At 39.2% G+C, this 23,463-nt stretch overlaps 1 protein-coding gene across 8 annotated transcripts in view; it reads left to right on the top strand.

Moving 5' to 3' along the window:
* ralgps2 (Ral GEF with PH domain and SH3 binding motif 2) overlaps positions 1–23,463 on the top strand; it is a 519,857-nt gene that overhangs the window by 166,635 nt on the left and 329,759 nt on the right. For all 8 annotated transcript variants that reach the window (XR_006313046.1, XM_043699973.1, XM_043699970.1 and 5 more), the window contains 2 exons: positions 4,510–4,617; positions 12,523–12,573. Coding sequence is in view for 7 of the 8 variants with exons in the window: in XM_043699973.1 (XP_043555908.1) it covers positions 4,510–4,617; positions 12,523–12,573 (159 nt within the window). In the remaining variant the exon portion in view is untranslated. The remainder of the gene's footprint in view (positions 1–4,509; positions 4,618–12,522; positions 12,574–23,463) is intronic.

Genomic DNA, 23,463 nt, shown 5'->3' with positions numbered 1-23,463 from the left:
CTCCCCATTTAGAAAATAGTTCATACTACTTCTTCCTACCAAAGTGCATGACCTCACACTTTCCCATGTTGTACTTCATCTGCCACTTCTTTGCCCAATCCCCTAACCTGTCCAAATCCTTCTGCAGCCTCTCTGCTCCCTCAGTACCACCTGCCCCTTTGTCTATCTTTGTACTGTCTGCAAACCTAGCCAGAATGCCCTCAGTTCCTTCATCTAGATCATTAATGTTTAAAGTGAAAAGTTGTCTCAGTCATCCTACAGCCATGTCTCAATTATATCCACAAGATTGTACTTACTTATCTCAATGTGACTACTAGTTTGTATGCTTTATTTCAAATCCTACTGTCCATTCAAATACAGCGTCTTAAATATTGTTCTTTTGTTATTTTCTTAATCTCTAGCCTTATGTGCTGATTTCCTCTTAGATCTGTATTCTCTGTCCTTTTCCTGTTATTGTCTATTTATCATTTCCCATATGAATTCTCTCCTGTGTTGAATTTGCCCCAGTCTATGATTCATCACAATTTCCCAAATTTGGGTCCTTTCCCCTGTTATTTCCTTAGTTATACGTTTGCAACAATACTGTCCAGAGTAGTTCAGATGTAGACCATCCCAACATTACCGGTCCCACTTACCCCAGTATTGGTGGCAGTGTCCCATGACGTAGAACTAGTTGCTCCCACACCAGTCTTTCAGCCACTCTGACCTTGTTTACAGGATGCTAATTTGCAGAGATTATTACCATAGAAGTTCTGTTTCTTAATTCGGTGGCCAACTCTTCATACTGGCTCAACACCAATTTTCTAATTCTTTCTATGTCATTGGTGCCTACATGGATCAGGACAACTGTTCCTTCCCCCTCCAACTCTCTCACCCTGCCCAGAGCAGATACCCTGAATCATGTGGCTGGGCAGACAATAAAACTGCCTGGACTTGTGCACTTTGCTTCAGAGAACAGTGTCATCCCCCTGACTATGCTATCCCATATTACCACTATTTTCCTTTTGCTTCACCTTGCTTGAAATGGCTTCCTGTACCACAGTGCTGTGGTCATTTAGCTCATCCATGCCACAACTCCAGCTGTCATCCAAACAAGTTGAGAGAAGCTCAAACCTTTTGGATAATTGCAGAGGTTGACACTGCTGGCACTCTTGTCCTCTGGATTCCCTTGTCTGCCTCACTTGCAGTCACATTATCTTGTCCCTGACCACTGACCATATCAGAGCATCCTATCCTAAGAGGTGTGACTGCTTCCTGGTACAAAGAATCCACGTAACTTTACACTGCCCTAATGCCTCGCAGTGTCTGTAGTTCAGCCTCCTGTTTGTAAACTCCGAGCAAAGCTGCTCAAACTTTAAATGCTTAGTGCAGCTATGTTTGCCCAGGTATAACATCTGATATATCTTGTTATTTCTACACTCGCTGGCATGAGGCATTGGTAGTAATTCTGAGAGTAATCCTGTTATCCTAAAAGTCCTTCTTTCTTAATTTGCATCATAACTCCATATACTCAGCTTGTAGTATGCTATCATTCTTTTACTTCTATCAATACCAATGATATGTAACACGGCCAGTAGCTGTTCACCTCCCCTTCAGAGCAGCCTGCAGGGTCTTCGAGATATTGTTGTCCCTGGCACTGGGAAGATAACAAACTATCCAGGAGTCCCTTTTGTGACTGCAGAAACACCTGCCAATTCCGCTTATTCATGAATCCCTCATCACCATAGCTGTCCATTTTTATTTCTCCACTCTTGAGCAGGAGAGCCACCGTCCTGTTATGGATCTGGCTCTCCACTGCTGTTCACTGAGTATTTGTCTCTCCCAACAGTATCCAGATACTAAGTGTATGACAGTTACAGAAATCTCCTGCCTCTATTGCTACCTTTACTCTGCCCGGTGATCACCCATTACCCTTCTGCCTGTTCAGTCTTTGCTTGCGTTGTGGCTGCCTCTGAGTATGCTGTCCACGATAATTCAGCGTCACCAGTGCCCCACAGCAAGAGCACCCGCAGCTCCAGCTCTGAAATGCATATAGTCAGTTGATGCAGCTTGGCACACTTTCCGAACACCAGGATACATGAGACATTTGCATCAGCCATCAAATGCCGAAAGTTGAGCATGTCACCGGTGCAAGATCTGTGCCATGACTTCCCATTAGGCTATGCTGGTTAGTTGCTCCCTTTAAAAGAATGCTAGTTACACTGGGAACCTTTCTCCAACCCCAACACACTCACTACATTACAAAGTTCCACTCTATTTCAACTCCCTACTAGCACTATTGCTTCCCTTATGTACTGATTAATGCCAGTTCCTCTCAATCTATTTTGCAGCGATGCTCACTGTCTGCACATTCCACTTATTCTACTTTATATCAATACTAACTGCTGCATGCACCTCCCAAACAACAGGCCTAAGCAGTTCTTTGTTTATCAGCCTGGCAGACTGTTATGGAAGCTTTCTTCAGAAAAGAAAGAACGAGCTAGTTCTGTAATATTTAATACATTTCCTAAATTTTTATGGAGTTATTAGAGAATGAAACCAGTATAAAGTTGCAACACCATTGAGGGAGCTCAATCTACAGTCTTTCTCAATGTAGGTTTTGTTTGATTTGATTTACTATTGTTATGTGTACCGAGGTACAATGATAAATGTTGTCTTACATGATTTACAGGTGGATTGTACATTATAAGTGCATATGGGTAACAGAGCAGAGTGCAGGGTACAATGTTATACAGCTGCTCAGAAAGTGCTGAGAGAGATCAACATTAACATTACAGAGGTTCATTTAAAGGTGTGATAACAGCAGGGAAGAAGCTGTTTTTGAATACTTGTACGCGCATGCAAACATTTATATCTTCTGCCCGAAGGAAGTGGGTGGAAGAGAGTATAACCTTGATTATGTTGTTTGCTTTCCCAATGCAGTGGGAAGTATAGATAGAGTCAGTGGATGGAAGGCTGGTTTACGTGATTGACTAGGCTATGTTCACAACTGTGTGTAGTTTCTTTTGATCTTGAGAAAAGTTACTGTGTCACACTGATGCATCTAGATAAGATACTTTCTATGGTGCATCTATGAAATTTATCAGAGTCTTTATGGAAATGCTGAATTTTCATCGCCTCCTGAGGAAGCAGAGGCATTGCTGTGCTTTTTTGATTGTAATGCCAAAGTGTGTGGACGAGGACAGATTGTTGGTGATCATCCCTCACAGGAGCTTGATGCTCTCAACTATTTCCACCTCAGCACCATTGATGCAGATGGGACGTGCCCTCCACTCAGCTTCCTGATGTTAGTGACCAGCTCCTTCAATTTGCTGACATTGCTGGAGAGATTGTTGCCTCTACACCATGCCATTAAGTATTCCGTCTCTTTCATGTACTTCATCTCATCGTTGTTTGTGATCTGACCAACAGTGGTGATGTTGTTAGCAAACTTGCAAATGGAGTTGGTGTGGAATTTGACCACATGGTCATGTGTGTGCAAGAGGTGCAGTAGAGGGCTGAGTACGCAGCCTTGTGGGGCACCTGTGTTCAAGATTATCATGGAGGAGATGTCACCTATGCTTAATGATTGTGATGTGTTGGTCAGGAAGTTGAGACTCTCGTCACAGAGAGGGGAGCAGGGGCGCAGGTCCTGGAGTTTGGAGATGAGTTTCTTTGGAATTATAGTGTTGAAGGTGAAGCTATAGTCAATAATGTACAGACATTTTCCTCCGTACCTAAGACATCCAACACCAGTACTTTGTGGAGGGATTATGAATTATATAAAGAGCACTGCAGCAAATGAGCAAATTCTATTTGGTGGCACTTTCCTTCCCCATGCCTTATACCATCAAGGAAAAACAGCAGGGTAATGAGAATATTGTTACCTGTAAGTTACTCTCTGCGGTAGCAAATGATTTGGGTTTGAGGATAAATATTTGGTTACAACTTGAAATTTTTGACCTGAGCATCAACACCAGAAGGATCACCGTTGTTTAATTGAAATCTTAGAATGAATAGACAATCAGAAAGAGCTATGCTAGTGTTGGCCACGTCCTGAGAAACGCACACAGAATCATATATTCGAGCAAAATATATGTATTTGGAAAGCTCAACCACACAGTTTCAATATTTATTCTAGGGAGGAAGAGAGTAATTGCCAGAATAGCCATACTTCTGCTGGTCTCATAACCTGTGCCATCTATAGACTCTAAACTTACAAACCTTTCTTATCTGAATCTATTTAGCAGTAAATCCTGCTGACACTTAACCTCCCCAACAATATCTTTGGTTAGTTATATTGTACCTTGCTTCTCATGACTTTGTATTTCAAATTCTCACTCTGTCTACAGATTTCTTTGATTTTACTTTAAGTCCAACTTTTGGAATCATTTCCAAACTTAATATTTCCTGTCTGTAGCCTCTTGTTTTCTGGTTTTGCTTGTTAGGCTTTTCTCTAAATGACTCCTGACTATGTTATTAGATGAAGGTCTGATGTTCTCAACTCATGAATGTGTCTCATTCCTGCAGCGGAGTAGCAGCTCTGAGTCTCTGAGTGAGAAAGCTTCTAATGATCCTAAGAAAAGTTTTGATGCAGTGGTCTTTGATGTCCTGAAGGTGACACCAGAAGAGTTTGCTGTGAGTACAGTTGGTGATTAAAGTCTTTGCAGTGTGTCTGTGGATTATGCATGAAATAGTGAATTGAACAAAAGAAATGCAACAAACGTAATATCATTGATCATTGTCAATGTTGTTTTGGAGTTTGGTTATGCACATTAGGGTAATTGTTACATACTAGGAAGGAAAATGCATGAGAAGCTTTTAATGATTGTACTTTAAAATATATTCTGTTTTTCTGAAAATTAAATTCTTAATATTATCCTGTTTTGGGTATTCTTCTTGGTGATGTCATTAAATTAGAAGAGGTGCCTACATCCTCTGTTAATTTTGACAACTTAATTTATTTTTATATGATGTGGAGGTGCTGGTGTTTGACTGGGGTGGACAAAGTTAAAAATCACAGAATGCTTGGTTATAGTCCAGCAGGTTTATTTGGAAGTACAAGCTTTCAGAGCACTGTTCCCTCATCAGGTAGCTGGTGGGGGGAGGAGGATCATAGGACACAGAACTGTATGATCTTTTGCTATAAATTTTGTGTCCTATGATCCTGCCCTGATCGCCTTAACACTCTAACTTGTAACCCTTCAGACTGAACAGAGCACCTTCAAGCATCATACAGATTGCAGAATACATATTACAATTCCCACACTTCAGTATCAATGTGTCCCACGTTATTTTTATTTTCCCTCAGCCTTTTCCTAAGGCCTGATTGTTTTGCTTCTATGTTACTTATTGGTATTTATTTCTGTGTACATCTACAGTTCCCACATCTTTTGGTAGCTTTGCTTATTACTGGCTCTATGTCTGAAGCTTTAATCCTTAAATAATTCAACTTCTTCAGTGACAAAATTGAAATGCTCTGGAAGCAAAGACATCCAAAGTGGCAGTCTTTTTATTGAAATAAATTGGAATATTTTTGAGTCTTGAGGCATATTTTATGCGCATGAATCGATGTGCACGAGAGAAACATTGATTTTCTGTTGTATTTACAGCACAGGTATTCTATTCTCAATTCCTGTCTTTCTTGTTCAAGCGCGAACATGCAATGTATCCTTTTTTTGAACAATAATTAATTGTTTTCAAAACATAGAATTACAGTAGTTGATTAGAGAAATCATGAACTATAATTAAACAGAACTTTTCTGTTACTGAGTCATAGAGATGTACAGCACGGAAACAGACCCTTCAGTCCGTCTCGTTCATACTGACCAGATATCCAAATTAATCTAGTCCCATTTGTCAGCATTTGACCTATATCCCTCTAAACCCTTCCTATTCATATACCTATGCAGATGCATTTTAAATGTTGTAATTGTACTGGTCTTCTCCACTTCCTCTGGCAGTTCATTCCATGCATGCATCACCTTTTGTGTGAAAACGTTGCCTCTTCAATCCCTTTTAAATCTTGCTCCTCTCACCTTAAACGTATGCCCTCTAGCTTTGGACTCCCCTACCCTGGGAAAAGACCTTGACTATTCACCTTATACATGCCCCTCATGATTTTATGAACTTGTATAAGATCACCCCTCAGCTAGCTTCCTGATTGCATTTAATGAGGCATATTGAACAACATGAGATCATTGTCTTCAATTTTGTATTTGTTTTTAAACAGGAAGATAATTTCATCTTAAATTAACATTTATTAACAAAATGTATTTTTGATTTTTGTGATACTGTCATTCAAGATCCTTAGTGAGCAACTTGCAACTGAAATTCTTCTACAAGCATAAGAGGCATTTCAGTGACACTATTACAAGAGACTTTTCTTTGTTTTCTCATTATTTTAGAATCTCTAAATCTAAATTGTGGTGTCTTTTTTTCATTCTTCCATGAAATGTAGCTAGAATTTATTACCTGTTCCTTGAGAAATTGATTGAGAAAGACTGAGGTCCGGTGTAGTGTTATGTTCTCTTTGGAGGTGAAACTTTCGTAATTTACTCATGCAAAAGTTGGTTTCCTGCCTTTCCAGTGTTTTTTCCATCATCTCATTTAAGTCTTGAAGAAAAGCCTGATCATTGGCATTTTTTCATTCTCGAGTGCAAACTAAGATTGCTTTGGTTTTGTACAGGATAATAGCCTCCATGGAGTTATTTCAGTGGCGATGAGGGAAAATAGTATGCTTTGAGGAAATTTTGCTCACTGCAGTTGATTTTGAGTTGGGGTAAGCATTTCTGGCATCATGCCTTTATTTGGGAAGCTTGACTCATTTGATTCTGCAGTCAAAAACTGGACTCGGTATGTGGAAAGAAGGTGTTTTTTTTCTGAGCAAAAGACATTAGGGCGGATGAAAAGCTATGAGTAATTCTTTCATTGTTTGCAGATCTGCAGCATTTTTAGTTATTCGGAACCTAACACTCCTTGAGGTACTACATACAAAAACCTTTCAAGAGTTGTTGGATTTAGTTAAGGAATATTACGACCCCAAGCCTCCTCTAATTCTGAGACGCTATCTATTTGGCAATTCGAGAGGGGAACCTCCAGGAGAATCTGAATCAGGATTTTGGACTAGGTTGAGATAACTGGCAGAGGCATGTGATTTTGGGTTAACCCTGAATGAAATGCTGAGAGACCGTTTGGGATCCTGATGTAACCATGCAAAAGCACCTATTAGCTGAAGCCCAACTAGATTTCAAACTGGCACTGTGACTGGCTGTCATGCTTGTTCATTAGAGAATGCGGCAAGTGGAGCATGTGAGCTACAGAGTGTCCTGATGGAATTGGACACCCTCACCTCTCCAACTGAGCTTGAAGTACACCACTTGGGTGAATGCAATCGCGTAGCCTTACGCAGGACATATCTTGAGCAGAGGGGCACCATGTCAGCCCATGGAAAAACCCCAAAGTGGCTAAGTGACTAAAATGTTCTTCAGGATCTGGGCAAGCAAGCCATTGTAATTCCTGCTGGCATGCGGACTTGAAACCGCAAAACAATCCTATCAGGCCTGATTAGAGTAAGAGAACTCAGGCCAGTATCCAGGAGAGTGCTCATTCTGGGAAGTTCACCAACATGTGGTTTGGAACAGCTAATTTATTTATTAATATCCAAATCAGAACTAATCAAAATAAATGTCTGGTTGAATGGTCATCAGATTGTAGTGGATACCAGGCTTTAACAAGGTTCATTCTGGACGAATTTCAGTTTGGTAAGACCTTGACTAAACTGAGAAACTATACTGAGGAAACCATTACAGATTAATAGTATGACTTCGGTTTCAGTCTCCTATGAGAAGCAGTTGCTGCAATTACCATTGGTTGTAGTAAAAGACTCTGGCCCGAGCTTGATGCAATGGAATTGGTTGAGAAAGATTCATCTTGATTGGCTCATAATCTTTTGATTAGAAAATTGCTGCCTGAGTGAAGTTGTGACAAAATACCCAGAAGTTTTTCAGGAAGATCGAGGGATTATCAAAAGAGGCAAGGTCACTTTACATGTTGACGAGGAAGCAATTCAGCGGTTCTGTAAGGCCTGCCATTTGCCTAGCATGAAAAAGTAGAGGCAGAAATCAGGTGGCTGGAAAGCGAAGGAATAAAAAAAAACTGGTATAGTTTGTGGAATGGACAGCACCGATCATATTGATGGTGAAACCTGATGGGTTGATTTGCCTTTGTGAGGATTTCAAGCAAATGGTAAACTGCTTCTCCTATCTGGATAAATATGCAATCCCTCGTGTCGAGGACTTGACATGAACCATGTGTACCTGCTGGACATGAGCCATGTGTACCTGCAATTGCAACTAGATGAGAAGTCACAGAAATATTCCATATTTAATACCTATAAGTGTTTGTACCAATATACAATATACAAGAAGGGAAAAATATGTGTTCAAGGCACCCAAGTAACCTACTTGGGCTACAGAGTCAACAAGATCAGGTTACACCCTTAGGAGGACAAAGTGAGGGTGATCAAAGATGCTCTGACTCCTAGGTCTATACCAGAGCTTAGATCTTTCCCTGAGTTGGTGACATGTAACCTGGCCTCCATCTTGGCACTCTTACACCTGCTATTGATAAAGGGTCAACCTTGGCAATGGTCGCATAGCCAAGAAATGACCTTTAGGGAAGTGAAAAAGCAGCTATCATCATCTGTGATGTTAGCCCATTTCAATCTGAAGTGAGAGGTGGTGCTGACATGTGATGCCTCCCTGTATGGTATAAGGGTAGTTTTGACAGAATGGAGAGGAACGCACGATAGCGTATGCTTCCTGGACTTTGGCATATGCCATTTGCAAATAGGCCCAGAAAGAAAAGGAAGGTTTGACAATCATTTTTGGTGTGAGAAAATTCCACTAATACCTTTATGGATCTAATTTTGTAATAGTGGCAGATCATAAACCCTTCCGAGGGCTATTTGAAAAAGGCAAGGCTGTTCTGCCCATAGCCTCTGGTTGAATTCAGAGGTGGGCCCTTATTCTTCGTGTGTACAGTTACAAGTTGGAGCACCTTCTGGGAGGCCAAGTGGTAAATGCCTTGAGCTGCCTCCCACTGGCAGATACATCACCGGCGGTATCCCCCCCCTGGAAGAATCCAATTTGGTTTTAAACTTTCTGGACACCCTTCTGGTCACTGCTGACAATATCCAACTGTGGACGTAAAAAGATCCTGTCATGGCAAAACTAAAACAGCTGGTGGTGATGAAGGAAATAACCACAGCCAGAAGTGAAACCTTTCTGGACCCGGTGAGACTAGATCACCATAGAGGATGACATATTAATATGGGGAGCAAGAATGATCGTCCCAAGTAAAGGTTGCCACCAGATACTGACTGAACTCCACCAGTGTCATCCATGGGTTTCCAAAATGAAGATGTTGGCAAGAAGTTATGCCTGGTGGAGAGGATTGAATGTTAACATAGCTGGGTTGGTGTAGGCAGTGCCCAGAGTGCAAACAAGGACAAAAATTGCTGCCAGCAGCACCCCCACATTTATGGGAAACGCAGGGTAAACCCTGGACTGACTCGCACGTTGACTATGTAGGTCCTTTCATGGGCTCAGTGTTCTTGGTCTTTGTAAGTGCCCATTCAAAGTGATTAGATGAGCACAGAGGTGATTTGTCAAACTTGGGTTTGATGATTGTAAAGCTGCATATATTGTTTGCACTACACTAATTCATCAAGTCATAAAGATTGACATGAGTTTGGCGAAGTGGTCCTCAACAAAAGTGTGGATCACTTGAAAGCTGCTATCTTGCAAGCAGGACCAGATCTAGCCCTGCCTGAGGAAGAGGAGTAATTTCTTCCCAGAAGCTTTGGCTGCATGAGGTTGGCTGCGGTCTGGTACATGCTGCCTGTGTCCAAGTGGAGTCAGAGGAAGAAGACCTGATGCGAAAATGTCCCAGATGATGCTAGAAGAAAAAGAATGGGAGGTTTGGGGTGAGGGTGGGGGTGGGGGGGGGGGGGGGAGGAATGTATTGTTTGTAATGAAGGCAGTGTGGATCTCGTTGAGTATGATATGCCTGAGTGGGACTGTTAACCTGGGCTAATCAGGGAACTCTGGCTGACAGATATAAACAGGAGTGGAGCCCGGGTGTCCTTGGAGAAGGAGCACGCGGTGTCCACCAACACCCTGGAGGAGTTCAGGGAGAGGTGGGTGCCGCAGGGAGTGGAGTGCATCATTTCTCCCTCCAACTCTATTTTGATTTAGTCCCTACCCTCCCCTTCACTGTTTTGATCACACAGCACTGTCCCTTGATGTGAAGGGCAGTGCTTGTCCCTGGCCACCCGGGTGTTTTCCTATCTTCCTGGTGGTGGAAATTGAATAAAGATTCGTGCACTTTGTCTTTCACTGTGTCTCACACCTGCACACACACACCATGGGTGCTGGGGATAAAATAAGCACTACCGCACTTAGGTGGTAGTGTGGGGGTTAAAAAAAAAGAGGGGATCACCCGGAAAAAAAAAATTAACAGAGGCAAAAGGAAAATAAAAAGAAAAAAAAAATAAACAGGAGTGGAGCCCGGGTGTCTTTGGAGAAGGAGCACGCGGTGTCCACCAACACCCTGGAGGAGTTCAGGGAGAGGTGGGTACCACAGGGAGTGGAGTGCATCATTTCTCCCTCCAACTCTATTTTGATTTAGTCCCTACCCTCCCCTTCACTGTTTTGATCACACAGCACTGCCCTTTGTCACTGGCCATCCGGGTGTTTTCCTATCTTCCTGGTGGTGGAATTTGAATAAAGATTTGTGCACTTTGTGTCTTTCACTGTGTCTCACACCTGCACATACACACACACCATGGGTGCTGGGGATAAAATAAGCACTACTGCACTTAGGTGGTAGTGTGGGGGTTAATTTGAAAAAAGTAAAAAAATAGGACATCAGAGGTGGACACCGCAGGGAGTGGAGTGCAAAAAAAAAATAAACAGGGGTTTTCACTGTGTCTCACACCTGCACACACACACCATGGAAAAAAAAATAAACAGGAGTGGAGCCCGGGTGTCCTTGGAGAAGGAGCACGCGGTGTCCACCTTCACCCTGGAGGAGTTCAGGGAGAGGTGGGTGCCGCAGGGAGTGGAGTGCATCATTTCTCCCTCCAACTCTATTTTGATTTAGTCCCTACCCTCCCCCTCACTGTTTTGATCACAAAAAAAATAAACAGGAGTGACAAGACTCACTCTGACCAGCTCGCTCAGAATTAGTTTACTGTGCATGTGTAAATAAACGGTGACTTAATGATGGAATACTGGCCTCTGTGGAGTTATGTACCCTTAAGTATTAAAGGACAATTTAAAAATACGTTAATTTGGATCGAGTCAGTCCCTCTGATTTATGTTGGCGTACAGGGAGCCTGCACTTAGCATTTGATTCAGCCCCATGTTTCTATTTACATAGTATGTGATCAAAATAAGCCCAAATACCCTGTCCTAAGCTATAATTTCTGAGAAAACATGTAATTTGGGGAATACCTTCAGTCAAAAGGTACCAATGTGTTGTTGAGTTGGTTAAATTTTTTTCTGCTTTTGTGAATCTGATGCAATATACAGCATTAGTTGTTCAATTTGGTATCCTGATGGAATTTCTCTTAAACCTTTACTTTAAAAAATGTCTCAGTGGAAAACAATATGAGTTTTACATTGCAGGTTGAAATGCAGCACAAACTGTTTTCCTGATTTAAGCTGCAGTTATCTTGTTGTGCATTAAAAATTCTAATGCAGTTATATTTGTTATGCCTTTTATGTACATTTGTTACTCTGGTTTCAAAATGAATCAAACTCAGCCAATGCTAATAATGTTTTCTAATTACCTTCCCTGCTTCCATTCTGTGTATATATTATTAAAACATTCTATTTTGGCTATTCCTCCAGCAGCTGTTTTCTTTAGAGACCATACCTATTAAATCACAAAAATATTTTCCACTTCAGTCACCTCATGCATTAACTTTTGCTCAAAACCTTCTTTATAATGTGTTTGCCTGTGTATGTGGTTTTAAATTTGTGCATCAAATATAATGATGCTTCAGTTGAAAATCTGGAAGTAATTATTTTCAATTTATCTCTAGTTGAATTGTATAACTATTGTAATTGTTCTTTAGAAATTGTCTCTTTATCAAATTGATGGGGTTTTCTAAAGCTCATCCTGTTGAGGACAGAAAAGTTAATTAGTAATTTAGGGTGATTAATGAATTTTGTTTGTGAAAATTTAGTCCTTAAGGAGCATCTCAGGAAGTGATAGCCAATGATATTAGATACTTGAACTTCTATTGTCTAACATCTTCAAGTTTGAGTTTAGATATTAATTAGCTAGCACATTTTTAAACTGCAGTAGTTCCATTGATTCCGAAAATATGTCTAGACAATTATTCAGCCTTTCTTTAAGGCTTCATATTTTCGCAGAATAGCGCACAATTAGGACATTTATTTTCAGTTTTAAATATTCATAAAATGTGAAGGTTGGCTAATTGAAAAATCTGATCTGTTTGGTTTCTTTCAGAGTCAGATAACACTAATGGATGCACCTGTTTTTAAAGCTATTCAGCCTGAAGTAAGTTCCTTCACATTGCTATTGCTACAAACTATGAAGCAGTGTGATAACTTTGGACATAATATTTTTACTGATGATATGTTTTAGCTGCTTATACGGATTATGATTGATTACTCTAGCATAACTTTCATTCTCTTCTTCTCTATCTTAGTTCCATTCTAAGTTGTCTTTACATATGCATGCAACAGATGCTTAATGTTATGTTTGAGCCATGACTCTGAAGCTGGTGAGGCAGAGAGATTTTTAAAATTAACATAGGTCAGATGAAAAATCTTTTGATTCCTACCCGAAACCCGATGTCTCAGGTAACTGATTCCATTGCTTTCGTGAGCTCAGCATTAAGCTAAACCGGATAGTATACAAAGTTTCTCGAGTCTTATTTGAGCTTCAAGTTTAGGATTCCATGTTATCTGTTTTCATTTATATAAATGTCATTGTTAATCCCAGTCTTAATTTTAGGCACTTTACATAGGCTCATATAAATTATGGATGCTAAAAAATCAAGGTCCAGGTGTTTCACTTTCTACCATCCTAATAGTCAATTGATAGAAAAATAATGGAGTTGTTTACTAATGTGATTATTGCTATCATAAGTTTGACAACAGGCCAAAATATGAGGCTAAGCAAATGCACAGTAAAGGAAATCTTTGAAAATCACTATTTCACTATCACTTCGTTCTCTCAAACGTGGTATATTTTGCATCATTTTCTCTTCTTGTCTGAGTATGTCTTTGTGAAGATATTTTCTTTCTAAAATGCACGCTTTAAAGCTATTCATTACCATATGGCTTGAGTTTTTCTAAATAAATGCAGAATAGCAAAATCTGTTACGTCCATTGCCATCACCCACATAGTGTCCCTTCTTCTGTTGCTTCTCTAATAGTCTAATGTGTTGTATGCATCTACAACTTCACTGTGCTATCAGTGACACATTCTTCAGTCAACAAATATCTCAAAATTCTTCAGTCTCTGCTAAAAGCGTTCTTTGGTAATTTTTACCAGTTTGTATCTTTGATTATTAATTCTCCCAACTTTCCAATTCATCTGAATCATGACACTGTCAGGGCATGTTGGTCAATTTTTGTTTTTGTTTTACATTGTCTTCCTTAAACCATGGGTGCTGAAATTCATCACCAGTCTAAATTGCAGGTTTTGCATAATTCAGTGGGATATGTCAGTGGGATTGAATGCCTTACTATTTAAAATTTAATATATGGTGCAGCTTATCCAAGATATATATTTACTCTGTACAACATAAATGTTTTTAATTTATTAGAGAAATTAGCATCTTTAAAATTTCAGACAAAATGAATGTATTTTAAGGAGTGCATTGGCCAGTAATTTTTAGCCAATTATTTCCTAATGGCTAATTTTTCAGTTGTGCAAGACATACATTTTTAATTTTGCTAGAGGAGATAAAGTATTAGTATTATATTGGTAGTAGTGAGCCTTTAAAAGCAAGGTTTAGTGGCCCATATCAAATCAAAAGGACGTTGAGTGAGGTGAATTATTTGATAAGAGCGTCCATTAGAAGGAAAACTCTATCATATGAATATGCTTAAGCAGCACATTGATAGGGAAGGAAAGCAAGACAAAAATGTGGTACTTGCTGGAACTTGAAATGAACACAATCCAAATATATTTGAATTTGATATTCCTGAAATTAAATTGGATAATGAGGAAGTTCTCAAAATTGGGATAAATTATTGAGTTACCTTCCGGAAGAACATTGAAGTGACCTGAAATAATAATTATAATCATGTGGAGAGATGTGTGTGAATATGCTGGTAAGTACTGAAATGATTACACATGATGTAGATATTTGAAATGCTGTTCCAATTAAGCAACTTCCTTACAGACTTAACTGTCTAACGTTGGCACATGTTCAAAAAGAGATTAAAAGCATGTTCAAAGCCGATATAATCAAAGTGAGTTGCAGCAAATGGTGATGGTGCCAAAATCCAAGTCACCCAATGAGTGTTGATTACTGCAAAGTTAAAGCAATTGTGAAATCTGATTCGTATCCTATTCCACAGCTGGAAGGCTGTATTGAGAAGGTGGGATAAGCAATTTATATCTTGAAGATAGACTTACTCAAAGAATACTGGTGTGTACCTTTATCTGAGAGCGCGAAGGAAATTTTGGCTTTTGTGACAACGAATGGACTTTACCAGTTTAAAGTGATGTCATTTGGTATGAAAGATGCACCTACATTTCAAAGACTAACCAATAAAGTCATTTCAGAATTATCCAAATGTGTGGTGCACATAAACGATCTGGTGACTTTAAGTCACACTTGGAAGAAGCATTTGGAGCATCCATCAGAATTGTTTGATCGACTTCAGAAGGCGGGCTTGGTGATAAACCTGGTTAAGAGTGAGTTTTGCAAAAGTCCAAGTCATGTTCCTGGGCCACATCATTTGACATTTGACACAGATGACCCCATGGATGGGAAAACAAAGGTTATTGGGGAATTTTCGATACCATTGACGAAGAGGAAAGTGTTACAATTCCTGGGACTGAGTGGTTTTTATTGAAAACTTGTACCAAATTTTAGCAACATTACCAGTAATGGGTCTGAGGCAATTGATCATAACCCCTTAACATTTTTGGAGATGAAATTTAAAGATAAAAATACCAGACTGTTTTTAGATGGAGTTTATTGTTGCAGCCATTTACAGAGGAACCTCGATTATTCGAAGGACATGAGTGGGGAGCATTTCGTTTGGTTAATCGAATGCCGAATAAAGTCGTTAGCCACGCATTAGGACCTTGTGATCTTGTGCGGATAATCCAAAATTCGGTTAATTGAATGCCAGATAATTGAGGTTTCTCTGTAATTGGAAAGTTGTACATCTGGCAGGATGAGAGAATCTAATTGCCACCACATTGTCTTCCTTAATTAAAGTCACGACAAAGGTGTTCGGTGGCAGAAGAAACAGACTGAAATGAACTGTAGTATTAAATGATTGCATGCTGATAGTCAGTGTAATGATATGTATTGTAGTGTACTGATTGTGTAAGACTAAACTTTTTAAAAATGAAGCCATCTTTGTATGTTTGATGGTTCATGTTTTTTAAGGGGAAGATGTGATGTTACAGGCTTTGAGCTGTATTTTATCCTGTTCTTTTGAAGAGAAGTTTTGAGCCAAAGTGGCAAGCTTTCTCTTCCAGGTCAATAAAGTAGACAGCTTATGAAGCTTTGGGATTTTTTTTTTGTTTTTAAGTTGGAACAATAGAAGCACCATGACTAGGTGGAGTCAGGCGCTCTCAGAATCAGGGTTTTAGTTTAGCTTTCACTAGTTGTTGGGGATAGTGAAGCTTGGGTTCTCTGTCTCACATGCGATCTGGCAGCAAACAATCAGTTTTAATGACTTTGCCTTTGTCAAGGATGTATTGATGGGATATTACTATGTTGGAACAGTTGCTCTTTAGTGGTTAAATAATTCTGTTAAGTTTTGCAATAGTTATAAGCTTTTTTTGTTGTGTATTTTAATTGTAGGGTAAGAATGAAATGTGTTTTCCTTTGTAACATTTGGTGGCTAGTGCAACATTGGGAGGGCCATATCACAGATAAGTCAAGCAATAGCCTGACAATGTCAGTAAGGTACAGTTCCATGAGTATGACTATGTCCCAGATAATACCAGCACCCTCCTATCAACCAATACTGACTGAACTGGTCAAGACCCAAAGGACATAGGGTCTGTGACAGGTGGTGAGGCAACTGACAAGAGGAAAAATCATTATTGCCCCATCCCCACCTGTCTGTTTCCCGTAGATGCTTCTGTCAATAAAAGTATTAGTAGGAATGACCATTGCACAGTCCTTGTGGAAATAAAGTCCCGAGTTGCCATTGAGCAAATCCTCCACCATATTGTGTGGTACTATGTCTATGCTAAATTGGATAGATTGGTGACACAACTGGCAACTTAAGACTAGTTATACCAAACATAAGTGATAAGTTAAAGACTAAAGGCTAAGCAGTTCCATAGCCTTGAGAAGATTTGTAGCTCAGGTTGAGGTTTCAGGCTGACCTGGAAAGTACGTTTTCAGATGTTTAGTCAACATACTAGGTAACATCATTAGTGAGCCTCCGGTGAAGCACTGACGGTATGACCCGCTTTTTATTTGTGTTTAGGTTTCCTTGGGTTGGTGGTATTTCCTGCGGTGATGTAATTTCTTGTACCTTTTCTCAGTGGGTAATAAATGGGATCCAAGGCAATGTGTTTGTTGATAGAATTCTGTTTGGAGTGCCATGCTTCTAGGAATTCTCTTGCGTATCTCAGTTTGGCCTTTCCTGGGATGGATGTGTTGTTCCAGTCAAGTGGTGTCCTTCCACATCTGTATGTAAAGATACTAGTGAGTATCCAATACTGAACTACAGATGCAGTTGTCCCAACACTCACAAACGGAGCTGCATTAGAACATTATTTCAACAAGCCACCGTACACTACAGCATAGAGGAACTACGAAGAGCAGAGGAAAATCACCTGTACAGTGTGTTCAAAAAGAATGGGGACCCAATGAATACAGTTCACCGATTTCTCAGCAACAAACCCAAAAAAGCAGACAAAAAGCATTCAGAAACCCTAGCCACTCTCCCCTACATCAAATACATCTCTGAAATGGCTGCCAGACTACTTAGACCCCTTGGCATCATAGCCCACAAACCCACCAACACACTAAAACTGAACCTCATGAACTTGAAAGACCCTATACAGACAACAAGCAAAACTAATGTCATTTACAAAATACCTTGCAAGAACTGTAACAAACACTACATTGGACAAACAAGCAGAAAACTAGCCACCAGGATGCATGGACATCAACTAGTCACAAAAAGACATGACCCACTCTCATTAGTATCCTTACATACAGATGAGGAAGGGCACCACTTTGACTGGGACAATACATCCATCCTAGGACAAGCCAAACAGACACAAGCACAAGAAGCATGGCACTCCAGCTGGAACTCTATCAACAAACACATTGACTTGGATCCCATTTACCACCCTCTGAGAAAAAGAACAGGAAATTACATCACCACAGAAAAATGACATCACCAACCCAAGGAAATCTAAATACATAAATAAAAAGCGGGCCATACCACCAATGCTTTACCGGATGTTAATTCCGGTGACAAAACGTCTGAAAATGAACCTTCCAGCTCAGCGAGCCAACTTACATCCAGGTCCACAGCCAGCTGATCAGATCTAAGCTCAGCAGCCCTGCCTCGTCCAGTTGTGGATGGACAATTAAACTATTCACTGGAAGAGGAAGCTCCAGAAATATTCCAATCCTCGACATCAGTGCAAAAGATAAGGCTGCAATATTTGTGACAATCTCATTTCAGAAGTGGAGAGCAGAGGATCTTTTCGGCCTCCTTTGGAGATCGTCAGCATGAAAGATGCCCATTTCAGCTATTTGATTACTTCCATTTCATATCAAGAAACATCTGAAGGTGTTGAATATTGCGAATGCTGTGGGCTCTGACAACATTTTGGCAACTGTGTTGAAAAAATTTGCACCAGAACTTGATACAACAATGACCACGCTGTACCATACATTTACAATACTGGCATTTGCCTGATGATGTGGAAATATGCCCTGTCCACAAAACCCAGACTGATATCCCATCTGTCTACTTTCATTCATCAGTAAAGGTTTGGAAAGTGTCATGAACAGGAATATTTAGCAGAACTTGTTAGCAATAACCTTCACACAAATGTTCAGTTTGGGGTCCACCAAGGCTGTTCAACTCCTGATATCATTACTGCCTTGGTTCGAACATGGACAAAAGAGATGAATTTCAAAGGTGAGAGCCATTGCCCTTGACATCAAAGCTGGTTCGACTGAGTGTAGCATCAAGGCACCCTCGGAAAACTAGGGTCATCATGGGGAAAGTTCTCTAATAGAATAGAAAGGAAGACAGTTGTGTCATAGGAGAGCAGTCATCTTAGCTATTAGACATCATTGCAGGCATTTCTTAAGGTTGTGTCCTAGGCTGAACCATCTCTAGGTTTATCAGTGACCTTTTAATAATCGTAAGGTCAGTTTGAGTATGATCGCTGATGAATATATAATGTTCAGCATTATTCGTGACCCCTCAGGTACTGAAGCAGTCATGCACAAGGACAGTTCAGAGATTATGAATCTAGCAGCATGTTACTCACCTTCTGACTCTCCAAAGTCTGTGCACAATCCATGACAGACAATTCAGGAATGTGATGAAATATTCCCTGCTTGCCTGATGAGTGCAGCTCTATCAACACTGAAGAAGCTTGACACCATCCAAGACAAAACAGCCTGTTTCATAGGCACCACATTCACCAACATTGACTCCATCCACCATTGATACACAGTGGTAGTGTGGAGAATTGTACTGGAGAAATTCCCTAACTCTTCTTAGAAAGGGGAAACAGATACATGGGATAAGGTAAAAGTGAGGACTGCAGATGTTGGAAGTCAAAGTTTAGATTATAGTGGTGCTGGAAAAGCACAGCTGGTCAGGCAGCATCCGAGGAGCAGGAAAATCGACGTTTCGGGCAAAAGCCCTTCATCAGGAAATGGGATACCCCATTTGCAAATTCGCACCCAAGCCACTCACCATGTTAACTTGGAAATCTAGTCAAAATCCTGGAACTCTGTCCCAAATAACATTGTGACTATATCTACAGCAAATGGACTGTGGCAGTTCATGAATAAAATTCACCACCACATGCTCCAGGGCAAATAGGGATGTGTAATAAATGCTGGCCCAGTCAATGAAGTTCACATCCCATGAATTAACTTTTTCAAAAAACAAGCAATTGGATCTATGAACCTTCCTTTAAACATACAAGTTAATTTTTTTTCAGTCCAGTTAAGGTTATTGGTCTACAGTGCTAAATTATTGACACACAGTTTTGGAATTTAGCTTGGCACATTTGGATGTTTAATTTCATCTTTTACATTTCTGAGCATTTGTTTCAATTTAAGACTGAAACCTAAGAAGGTCCATTAAAATTTCATTGCTGCTGATTGTTTTCTTTTGTGAGACATATATTTCAAGGAAATAAAAATCCAGTTAACTATGAAATTTTGAGGATTAGCACTTGCAGCTTTTTGTTCACTTAACTATTGTATGGTCTTACATTGATTTGGAAAATTAATCTTTCGGATTGCAAGTATTTTTGTGATTCACTGATAAGGCTGAATTTCTAATATCCTGAACAATATATGTATATATCTTGAGTTTTATTGTCAAATTTAATTAAAGCACTTGACAACGCACTTAATGTCTAATATTAGCATGATTAACTCAAAAGTTTGTATTTGTATTTTTGCAATTGAAATACAAAAGATGAAGTTGATTTTGTCTTAGAATGGGACAACTTTTTTGAAGCAAACCCCTAAGCAATAACTTCCAAAGGTTTTGCAAATGTTCTGGAAAGTTTGTTGACTGAAAGAGTTGGTAAGTAATAAATTTCAAATTTATATAGACACTTTTTTAGCTGGTAACAGCTAAGTTCTTCTCAGAATATATTTCATTTGATGAAAGATACATGTAATCTATAGGCTTAAAAGTATAACCTTTTCAATTGGATAATACAGTTAGGCTATGTCAAATATCTTCTATCAATTAACTAATTTTTCCTAAATGTATTTAATAAATTTTCACAAAAAAACAGCTGCTGTTAGTTTTCTTAAGGCATTGGTAGGGAACTTAGAAAATGTTTGCTCTTGCTAGATGTGTTTTGAAGTCTTCATACCTCTAATTATATAAAATAGTCTAGTTTTTAAACAAAATGGCCCAGGCATAATTCCAATTTATATATGTTTTTCTGTCCTGGTCCCCTCTAATTTTGCAAATCACTTTTTCGGCTTTAGGCAACAGATTAAAAGAAATATAGAAAGGAGTTCTTCAAAGTTTCTGTAGTGAGAAAACAAATTGTGAAGAAACTCACATCTGATCTTACTTTCTTATTTGTGTGTTCATTGACATTTTAAACTTAGTGTACGATACAGTCATTTTACTTTGGGGCCAGGCATTCTGAATTTGTGTTAAGAACTTGTAAACACTGAAGATTAGGGTTGTTGGTCACAATGAAACTGATTACTGTGTACCATTCTGAGCCAATTTAATGATCACTAATTGGCATGTTCATGCTAATTTTGCTATTCCAATGTTTAATCCAACTGTATGTAACTTTTGCATAAAATTATGGGTTGTTTGCTGTGCTATCATTCACCATCTTTCAAATTTAACCAGAAGCTGACTGTTCTTAACATTCCTTTAATTGGGAAGATATAAAGCAATAAAATCAAAATTGTTGATGGAACTTTATTTTGAACATGTGCATTAGATTTACAGAGTAGGATATGTGCTTGCGTCTCAGCTTTCTGAGCAGGCTGTATGATCGAAAGGAAAATCTGCAAGTAAATGATTGTGTGTGGAATAATCTCAGACTCTGAAATGTTGACTTGGAAAGACATTTGGTTGCTTCTTTAGTGTTTTGACTGATATGGAGTTGCTGCTGGTTTCCAAACAGATCAATTGTGAGTATGCTACTGCTAGGTGTCTGGGATGGATGGAATGATTATTTGTCATTATGGTACCAATCAAGTAGGCTGTCCTTTTGGTCTTAGCTGAACATATGTTGTTATGATAATAGACTTATCATATTGAACATTTTTTGCAAAGTACTTGTTCATTTAGAAACTGAAATGTACTTTTATACTTTAGTGTTGATGATATCTGATCCCAAATTATTTTCTTGCCCTCATCGAAGTTGATTAGTTGAGGATAGATTTCCCAGTTACTCCGTCTACTTCAATTCAGTTGTCTTCATCTCCTATTTGTGTACTTCTTCAAAATCATTTGCACCTAAGGAAAACTTTTAATGACCTGCCCTGTGACTTCGAGTTGCACATTGTGTCCCAGCACAGTTGCAGAATTCATCCGAAACTCTACTGATGTGAAAAAAAATCTTTCAAAACCATATGACTACTTTCAGTACTCAAGTTTTTGATTAGATTAGATTCCCTACAGTATGCAACAGGCCCTTCAACCCAACAAGTCCACAACGACCCTTTGAAGAGTAACCCACCCAGACCCATTCCCCTACCCTATGTTTACTCCTGACTAATACACCTAACGCTATGGGCAATTTAGCTTGGCCAGTTCACCTAACCTGCGCATCTTTGGATTATGGGCGGAAACCGGAACACCTGGAGGAAACCCATGTAGACACGGGGAAGATGTGCAACTCTACACATACAGTTGCCTGAGGCAGGAATTGAACCCAGGTTCTGCTGCAGTGAGGCTGCAGTGCTAACCACTAAGCCACCATGCCACCCCTTTTTTCTTAGTTTGTTGCTTAGTAGAGAGTAGCATAAGGAATGCATGGGCAAAATGCATTCAGGAGGAAAGAAAAGCAAACCCATTTAGCTTTTCAAAACACGGATGTGGCTCCAAATAAACTTCTGAAGTACCCACTGAGATGTGTTATAACGAATTGCCAAATATTTAAGCACTGGTCCAATTCTAGACTATTTAAAGAAAGAAGGTTGAGAAAAAGATATTTGAGATTTACATTTGAGTTAACACAATCTTTTTCAGCTTCAAAGTCATGATTATTAATCTCGTGCTTCTAAGCATGGTTGGATGAACAGCGGTTTCGCAGGTACTGGTTTGTGAATTGTGCTTAAACATGACAACCAATTGTGATTTGATTATTGCAATGTACTTTACTAGAATTTTCTAGTGACTGTACGAGCATAGTAGCTACTGATGATGGTATTTACAGTTGATATGTAGCAGGATATCTTCATTTCTGAAGATGGTATTTGTTGGTTATTGGATGCATTAGATTGATTCTAGTCAGTAACTTTGTTTAGTTCCAATCCAGCACATGCTGGGGTAAGTTGTTGACTTTTAAATGCAATTTGCTGATTTCTCCAGAATTTCTGATCTTACTGTTGATTTGAATTGTTTAATTGTGATTGAAAGTACTATTTTATTTTCTCTTGATTCTAGGAAAGTAACTCTGGTCAGTGACTCAGCTATGAATTAAAACAAAACACTTTTATTTGTTACGGCTGGAACTGTGTTGGTTCATTTCTGAGATTTATGTCAGAAGTCTTAGTTTGATTTGCTGGATTTTCTCTTTTACATGGTGCAATTTGTATATTGTTGCCATGAAATCAAAAAATTGAATATCAATTTTCCAATTTTGATTTGAAATGTGCAAAGGTATATTCTGCCATTTAATCACAAGATGTACTTCAAAAAGATTCATATTATGCCACCATTTATTTTGATCTAACCATCTCGGTCAGGGACTGTTTGTTAGCTTTTGGTAACTTTCACATTTTGTCTAAAGCACACATTATACCTCAGACCCAGTGTGATAAGAGCACCATTAATTATGCCTGTTGGCCTGTTGTTTCACCAATTGTCTGACGTTTCAGTGTTAAGTTTAATGCTACTTGCCATGTTGCAATGTTTTTAAGGAGATCCTCCCCACATTAGAACATCGACCAGGCTGGACACATACTGCACATTTGGCTGAAAGTCTAGATTCATAAAAACATTCTCTCAACCAGGTATCTGTTTTGATAACTGGGTTGGACTGTTGCCTTTGCTTGACTGACATCTTTTAAATGATTACAGTTTTGTCTATGATCTCATAACTATCTTAATGTTTATTTATATAATATGAAGAGGTGTGAAGCATTTGAAATCTATTATTGATATTTTTAATGATATGCCTGACATTTTTACAAGGTTGGATGAACAGCGGTTTCGCAGGTACTGGTTTGTGAATTTTTTTTTCTCTGAGTAGTTCCATGTATGCCATTGTTAAAATGTGGCTTATTGTATCTTTACGTAGTATATGATATGAAGG

The sequence above is a fragment of the Chiloscyllium plagiosum genome, chromosome 11 (genome assembly GCF_004010195.1).
Source record: "Chiloscyllium plagiosum isolate BGI_BamShark_2017 chromosome 11, ASM401019v2, whole genome shotgun sequence".
Lineage (NCBI taxonomy): Eukaryota > Metazoa > Chordata > Chondrichthyes > Orectolobiformes > Hemiscylliidae > Chiloscyllium > Chiloscyllium plagiosum.
This window is presented reverse-complemented; position numbering and strand designations above follow the sequence as displayed.